This window comes from Zea mays, chromosome 5 (genome assembly GCF_902167145.1).
Source record: "Zea mays cultivar B73 chromosome 5, Zm-B73-REFERENCE-NAM-5.0, whole genome shotgun sequence".
NCBI lineage: Eukaryota > Viridiplantae > Streptophyta > Magnoliopsida > Poales > Poaceae > Zea > Zea mays.
Window position 1 is genome coordinate 188388935 of NC_050100.1, and position 8540 is coordinate 188397474.

At 41.7% G+C, this 8540-nt stretch overlaps 1 protein-coding gene across 3 annotated transcripts; it reads left to right on the plus strand.

Moving 5' to 3' along the window:
• The first annotated feature begins 7211 nt into the window (after positions 1 to 7211).
• Positions 7212 to 8540, plus strand: LOC118472077 (uncharacterized). Of its 3 annotated transcripts, none has more exons than XM_035959213.1 (3): positions 7212 to 7342; positions 7440 to 7545; positions 8049 to 8540. In XM_035959213.1, the coding sequence occupies exons 1-3, from the start codon at positions 7227 to 7229 to the stop codon at positions 8220 to 8222; spliced, it is 396 nt and encodes a 131-aa protein (XP_035815106.1). In that variant the 5' UTR covers positions 7212 to 7226; the 3' UTR covers positions 8223 to 8540. The 3 variants fall into 3 exon arrangements, with proteins under 3 accessions (XP_035815106.1, XP_035815105.1, XP_035815104.1); XM_035959212.1 differs by having other exon boundaries at positions 7288 to 7342; positions 7440 to 7871; XM_035959211.1 differs by lacking the exon at positions 7212 to 7342 and having other exon boundaries at positions 7421 to 7871.

The following is an 8540-nucleotide window of genomic DNA, read 5'->3' on the forward strand; positions in this document are numbered from 1 at the left end:
AAAGAAACAAACTTCTGTTGCCCTATCCACCGCTGAGGCTGAGTATGTTGCCGCAAGACAGTGTTGCGCGCAACTACTTTGGATGAGGCAAACCCTCCGGGACTTTGGCTACAATCTGAGCAAAGTGCCACTCCTACGTGACAATGAGACAATGAGAGTGCAATCCGCATGACGGATAATCCTGTTGAACACAGCCGCACTAAGCACATAGACATCCGGCATCACTTTCTGAGAGACCACCAGCAAAAGGGAGATATCGAGGTTTTCCATATTAGCACCGAGAACCAGCTAGCCGATATCTTACCAAGCCTTTAGATGAGAAAACCTTTTGCAGGTTGCGTAGTGAGCTAAATGTCTTAGATTCGCGTAACTTGGATTGATCTATAGCATACATGTGTTTTATGCCTTTGATCAAGTTACTTTATGCATTTATGAAATTTGTTGATGGCGCTCAAGTTGTGCAAGGGATCCCCGGACCTCACAAGTGCATGTGTGAATAATGCACATATTTAAGGGGGAGAAGTGCTACAACTTGATCCTTTGAGACTAACCTTTGTGTTAAAGTGTACTTGATGTAGTCTCAAAGGTGCATTGAAAGGGAAAGGTGAACTTGGACCATGCAAAGACTTCCACTGCACTCCGGTATTAGTGTACTCACCTCCAAGTTCATTCTTATGCTCTTATTGCCTTTTTGCTCTTAATTGACAATTTTGGTGAGGCAATGGGGTTAAAGGGCCAAAAATGATCCCGTTTTGGTGCTTGATGCCAAAGGGGGAGAAATTAAGGCCAAAGCAAATGAATCAGCTACCACTTGAGAATTTTGTAAATAGTAGAGTTAGGATTTTCGATTCGACCAAAATACTCTTATTGCAAAATTTGCCTCTTGTGGGGGAGAATTTTCGATTATGACAAAGGGGGAGTTTTTGGTACTTGATCAATTTTTCGATTGGAATATCTCTCTTTATGCCTAAACAAGTGTGTTTGAATTAGAGATAGGAAAATGAATTTGATTTGCAAAAACAAACCAAGTGGTGGCAAAGAATGATCCAAATATGCAAAATTAGAGTCAAAAACAATTTGGTCTTCAATTTGAATCGATGTTGCATGTTTTGCATTGCTTTTTTATGTGTTGGCATAAATCACCAAAAAGGGGGAGATTGAAAGGGAAATGTGCCCTTGGGCCATTTCTATAATGTTTTGGTGATTAAGTGTCCAACACATAGTGAGTGAAATATAATGTGCCAAACAAGCAAGAAGTGCAAATCATGTAACAAGGTACGTTTCTAGACTTAGTACATTGTTTTGAGTACTAACATATTTTGTCTAAGTGCTAGAAACAGAGAAAAGAAAAGAAGAAAAGAATTGCAAGTGACTTGGCTGTGTACAGCCGAAGTCCAGCTCAGTCTGGCACACCGGACTGTCCGGTGGTGCACCGCACAGTGTCTGGTGCGCCAGGCTGGCTTCCGGTGAACAGGCCACTCTCGGAAAAAATCGGCGGCGTACGACTATAATTCACCGGACTGTCCAGTGGTGCACCGGACTGTTCGGAGAGCCAACGGTCGCCAGCGCAATGGTCGGACGCGCAATCCGCGGGCGACGCGTGGCTCGCGCCAACGGTCGGCAGGGGGCACCGGACTGTCCGGTGCGCCAACTGCCACGAATCTGCAACGGTCGTCTACACCAAAATAGGAAGGGGATCCACACCGGATCGTCTACAGTGACTGTCGGTGGCACACCGGACTGTCCGGTGCGCCAACCGACAGAAGGCAAGGATAGCCTTCCTTGTTGGCCTCCAATGGCTCCTAGCTGCCTTGGGGCTATAAAAGCGACCCCTAGGTGCATGGAGGAGACACCCAAGCATTCACTAAGCATTCTAAGTCTCCCACACTCCGTCTCCGCGCACTTGATCGATTGTGTTAGTGATTTGAGCTCCGTTCTAGTTGTGAACTCTTTGTGCTTCATTTTGAGCTCAAGTCTTGGCTTGTGTGCGTGTGTGTGCTGCGGATTTGTGTGTGTTGCTCCCCAACCTTACTCTTGTGATTTCATTGTGATCTTTGTTGCAAGGGCGAGAGACTCCAACTTGTGGAGATTACTCGCAAATGGGAGAAAGAGATAAGGAAGAAAAGTCGTGGTATTCAAGTTGATCATTGGATCACTTGAAAGGGGTTGAGTGCAACCCTCGTCCATTGGGACGCCACAATGTGGAAGTAGGCAAGTGTTACTTGGCCGAACCACGGGATAAAATTGTGTGTCTCTTGTGATTGTTCCTTCTTTGATTGTCTGTGTTCGCAAGAGCTCATCTTATTGACTTGATTAACCCGCACTAATATTTTTATAATCAAGGTTGTTGGAATTTAGTGTTGAATTCTACAGGATCACCTATTCACCCCCCCTCTAGGTGCTCTCAGAAGTAACCCTAAACGGAACAAGCAAGGGAAGCTTAGATCTATCCTGGACTTGACTTGTTTCTTAGGTTGTTGTTTCCTTTCCGAAAACTGTGAGCTAAAAAAGAACAACAATCAACGGGCCGAGTAAGTGAATATTCATCTTTAATTGATTAAGGATTACCCTTTCTCTTTAATGTTTGTAAGATTTTTTATATACCATTTCAAATGATTGAATTTAAACATATTAGAAGTTGTTAAAATAACTAGGTTAAATCAAATGAATATCGAAAGGTATATGGTAACTGAAACTATGTTGTAAAAGAAAAAGAACATGTACTTACAATCACAATGAATTCATATATGTCAAATTGGAAATTGACACTTTTGACTCACTGTTATGACCATGTTACTATATACAATGAAGACAAATTATCGCTTATGTATGGACCAAGTATGAAGAAAATATGAATGTGGTTAATATATTTCTAAATCAAATATGGCATCGTCTAATCTACTCAGAACAATTGGTTAGCACAATATCCTTGTCTCGTCGTCTTGTTCGTTCACTATTTCTCTTTGATTAGGACTATACTTGGTTGATTTGGATCTTCAGTTGCAAATATACTGGAAAGCCAAATGAAGTTTCAAAGTGGAGGCATGCCTTCAACTGACCATCTGTTGATCTGCATGTGGCGAAGTGCATTGGAAAACATATTTCCAATCTCACAACATGAAAATTGAAATCAAAATGAGTGCAGTCTAATTGCCTTCTAAAGTGTGGCAAATATATTGAGTGTTTCCACTTATTTCATTGATGTATTCAACTAGCAAGGCAAAGGTAATTTGGCGAGAGGTTCTTTGGTCAAGGTAATTTCTGTTCATTTATTTTCAATATACTTGTAAATTCAAGATTTAGTTAACTGGAATGTTGGCTTGTCTTTCAGCCTTATTAAAAAAACAAAATCCTTCAGTCTTATTACTTGCCAAGTTTACAATGGGATCTGGAGGAGAATGTATGTTCCTTTTTTGGTGTTATATACTTACGAGAAAGACCTGTTAAGGATATGGTCTAATTGAAAGAGTCTATTTCTTGTTATAGGAGTGTTGAAACAGGAGTGCGCTTATGCCATATCTTTGCCTGCAAAACTACTACATTTTTTCTCTGGTTGTGAATGCAATGAAATTTGAACTTTGCATCAACTTCATGAGATAATGATCCAGTGGACGTGCCAATGACAAGGTCATAGAAGAAGCTATGTTGAGGAAGCTGAGTGATTGAAGGATTTCATTTTCCGTACTATCATGTTTCAACTTTCACTGGCCAGTCATCAAAGAAGTCTGATGTGTTTGGATTTAGGGTTCTGTTAGTCAAGTTGGTCACTGGTCAGAAGGCGTTGTATTTTGGAAGAGTAGCAAATCAGAAAGGTAGAGTGCTCGACTGGGTAAGCATGCATCTTGTGTTTACTTATCCAATTTCAGATTTTCTTTAAAACTTATAGATGAACATCGCCTATGTTTCCTTTATTATATTTTATACCTTGTTTTGCTTTGCCCTTCAATTCAGTCTCTTGATAGTTCTTTGAGAATTGCAAGCTTCTGTCATTGCCATGACCATGTTTCCAGGTTAAGAAACTTCATCAAGAAAAGCAACTAGGCATGATGGTGGACAAAGGCCTGGGTAGCAACTAGGACAGGGTTGAGTCAGTACCACCTATCTCACTAGCCTAGAATGTTCGAGGTGATCAGGATGCTGGAAGGAGACAAACTCATAGAGAGATGGGAGGTGTCATAGAACGTGGACACGCCAGAGTTCGTCTCATCAGAGCTCCTACTTCAAAAGTACATGGATTTTGCAGCAGACGAATGCTCACTTGGTGTAGAAGCCATGGAGCTCTCTGGACCAAGGGACCATCTGATCGACCGGATCGACCATCGCACAGGTCACATAGGTGTCTTGCCATATCAAGCCTATATTATTGTTGTATTACATTGGACGCATAGGGAAGGGAAAAATCCGGTGGATTGTAGGGTGTAATCCGTCTGTGTATAGTTGTGGTGGCATTCATTTGTGTAAATATTTTGTGATATATTGATGTCGAGAATATATATTTATTTTTATGTAATCATTGCACACTACAATTTTATCAAACAACTTTTGTATTGTTGCAAGGGGCAAAAAAATTCTGGTGGATTGTAGTGTGTGATTTGTATATCTAGAGTTGTGGTGGTATTCATTTGTGCAAATGATTTGTGGTATATTGATACCTCGGATATATATGTTTGTTTTTATGTAATTGTGCGTACGTGGCAACGCATGGGCACATACCTAGTACTTTGTGAATAGGCAAAAAGTCAAAGTTAAAGATGAGATCTCAAATCCAAATACAAAGCCAAGTTTGGTCCTTCTAAAGACAAATGATTTCATTATGGCGACCTTGTGCATTGGTCTAGGAACTCCAAGAAGTACTTAAAAACAAAAGCAAGACCTCTATTTCGGTATATATGTTATTAAAATTAATCTTGTTGTTTCTTCTAGTAAATCGTGGATTTGGATCGATGATTCATACTTGCAAATCGTTGTAGGGACTAAAAGTAACTAGAAAATTTGCAAGAGGCGAGTTGAATGTGCACGTTGTCAATGGAGCAAAGGTTATTGGGACCCCGCTAGACACTTGTGTGTCGCCTCCTCTGGTACTTCTTGCCAACGATGGCTTGCTACATAGTAAAAGTAATGTAGTTATAAATGACAAAATATCTTATAATTTGAAAGGAGCAAAGTATGAACACACTCCCCTAGTCCCATCATTCTTCTCAAGAAGTCGAACATCTTCAACTTTAACCATATATATACAAGAGAATAATAATATTTATGGCACATAATAAATATCTTTAGATTTGGAGATGCAAATGTTGCCAATATTTTTATGAACCTATAAAGTTTGACCAGCACAAAACCCTACGTAACTCAACTCGTTTTTGAGCCCAAACGAAGTAAAATACATGTGATTCGGCCAAAGTGTGTAAAGAGTTGCCCAAAATTTGTGTGTTTTATCACTTTATCATGTGAGCCCTTGTACATAATCAGCCTGTTTGCTTGGCTTTAATTCATATCGGCTTCTACTACTTCTACAGTGTTTTTATCTCTATGAATTGCAGCTGCAGCAGTCCAAACAACCAGCTTTAATCCGAAACGAACAGATTAAAGCTGATTGTTTGGACTGCTGCAGATGCAATCCATAGAGACAAAAACAATGTAAAAACAGTAGAAGCCGGTACGGATTAATCATGTCCCCTAGTATTTCCTTACACTAATCATGTCCTCCGTATACCAACTATATTTAACTGTTAACCTGAACACTGGTTACTGTTGGGGATGAAATGAAAGATACAGTTTCGTTTCGTGACTAAAAGCTATTGATGTGTAAGATGAGTGACACTTGTACTTCTCAATCGTGCACCCTGCACATGCTAGGAAAGAACAAACCATTTATTTCTGGTGTGGCAATCATGTTCCCTTGAGTATTGTTTACTTTATACCAATCTGGAGACTGATAGCAACATAAACTTTTGAACGGGAATGGAGGCTCGCTATTGCTTCATAGACTATTGGGTTGCTTTGCAAACAGAAAATACTAATGTTCGTGTATCAAGTGAAAACCGGCTCGGTCCATTACGAGATGAACAAACTACTAATGCTTGTGGGGCTGACAAAGGTGGCTATTTTTCCAACTCGAGTGATCTTTGGGCCGGCAGGCGCAGGCAGAGCAAAATAAGCTGGTGGGGGTTCTAGGAAGCCCTTTGTTTTCTATGTCGTTGCTGTTTTGGCTTCTAAGGACAAGGATCATCCAGCACACGCATTTAGAAGTGGAGGCTATCAGTTTGAAAGTTCTTGGCGCCGCGTGTTGATGCTTGGTCATGGGACATGTAAGGCCGAAAAAGTGCCTATTATTGGTGCTTCTCTGCCTAGTGTCCATGATGGCGATGATTAGGTGCACTTGCAACAGGCAGGCTCACCACCTCTGCCTCTATGGCTTCTCCACCATTCCACCAGTCTGAAGGAGGAAAAGGGTGTTAAAAGAATTCCAATGGAGGGGTCCATGCAGTGGGCTGTGGGCCTCAGCCATTAAATCACACTTTTGTAGAATGCCATTCTTCTTAAATCACACTTTCTTAGAATTTTTCTCTCCTTTATTGTGGTGCGGTTTGCACCAAAAATGCATGGCATATTCCCTCTTAAAGTCTTAACTCTGAAATAATTATCTGTTGCAGTTGCAGATGCAGACTCAAGAACAGTATATTGCACGTATTTTTCTCATTTTGCTGCTTTTCATGGTCCTGTGAAATTTTAGGAAGAACTAACTCGGCTGGATTGATGGAAGAGATTTTTTTTCCACTCGCACTGAAGAGTTGAGAGATGCAGAGGTATCAGGTCGATAAGCACGAAGTAGTGGCAAAACAGGAGGCCACACTCCTCAATCTCCCTGTTCTAAAAAGTGCGCCTCAAAAGAGGAGATTGCCCTCTTCAGCCTTTTGCAAAAGGCGCCTTTATTTCTCTGCGCGGTGGATCTGTAGGTTTGGCCTCTTCGGTGAGATCTGAGTAAGCCTCAGTTTGTTGGTAAAGATTGGTTAGTTGGGTGGGGTTAAGCCTCAGGTTGATCGTTGGAAGCTTAACTGCTAAGCAACTGGGTAGCAAGAGAGGACATTTGGCTTTCCAAAATTTTGGCAGCGAGCATGCAAATGGTCAAAAGCTGACACCGGATTATTACTTATAGAAAGGTTAATGAGATTAGTACAGATGTTGTCATAGCTTTTATCAGCATGAACGCCTTGGGTCGCTGGATGTCGTACATTTACCTCCAGTGTATATATAAATTACTCTTGGGCAGCGCCCAAGCAAGCAAGGATAGGAATGGGAGAATTGTCAGCACAAGGAATAGCTGCAGAATTGATGTTTGGTGAGACAAGAATGGCATGGACAGTGATTTCCAGACATCGCCACGCGCTCCATACAGTAACCTTTCTCTGTTTTTTTCTTTCTTTCTGTCATTAAAGCGCACCACCGGCAGCGTCTTTAAAATGCCACCGTGCAAGTTGTTCTTGGCTCTCACAAGAGCCTTTCGCTGCATCAACACCTGCCGACTGCTGCAGGCAAGTAAAGGTACTCCTCTCCTCCCCTCTGCTGCAGTCCTCTGCCCGCTGCAGATCATGGAGGAGGAAGCATGGCAGGAGTCACTCGTTGCAGAATCTCATGTGCCTCCACATTCAAATATTAATAGTGCATCTGTCATGCCGTGCAATCCAGATTTATTCACCTCTTCGCTGTCATGTAGCATCCCAGATCCCTCAAGCATTAATATAGATGATTTTGTTGCATCTATCTCTAAAGCTCCTGATGCTCCGCTAATTCGATCGCCTCCCAGCTCTAGCTTAGCTTCAAACAGTTTGGTTGTGGGGTGTTCATTTCAGCCTGCTGTGGCTGCGGGTGTAAGTCCATCTCCTATTGGCAAGAGATCTAGTGCTAGATTGGCTGCAAAGAAAAAACTCAAATTTGGAAGAAATCGAAATGCCATAGTTAAAGCTCAAGAAATTCTAGCTGCTAAGTTAAATAACGCTGCTGCAACTCAATTTCAAAGCTCTAATGCTCTATCTGTTAATGGTCAGGTGGATTTGATGGAACAGCTTGCAAGGCATTTCATAAGGCCCCTTACTAAGGATCAAATGGAGGCAATTATGGAGTTGGCAATTCAGGGAAAGGAGAAGGAAGGGACCAAGAAGAAGGGCAGAAAGGTGGCACCTCTCAAGGCTCCTTTCATAGAGGCTGCTGAGAGGATCTGAGTGATGTTTTTAGATCTTGTGTGGGTCGGTCTAGTGCAGAATGTTATCTCGCATGTGTAATAGTCTGTGGGTCACCCAACTACTTTTGATGACTGCTTTGGGTAGCAGGTTGTGGGATTGTCAGCAGTGTTTTTTCTTTTGGCTTGCTCTGTCGGTGTTTCTATCTGTCATTATTTCAGGCGTGGGATGCTTGCTTTTCCCAACTAGCAATGTGCTGTTGTCGCTGGTTGTCTGGTCAGGTCCTGTCTTGTGTGGCTCTACTTGGGCATGTAGGGGAACTACTTTTGATTAATGAATGCCAACTGTTGTATTTTGTCA

Excerpts from the sequence above, each read along its gene's own strand:
- LOC118472077 (XM_035959212.1), top strand. The coding sequence starts at position 7,464 with ATGCCACCGTGCAAGTTGTTCTTGGCTCTCACAAGAGCCTTTCGCTGC. Across the intron at positions 7,872-8,048 it reads AGCCTGCTGTGGCTGCGGGT|GTGGATTTGATGGAACAGCT; the intron begins GTAAGTCCATCT and ends GTTAATGGTCAG.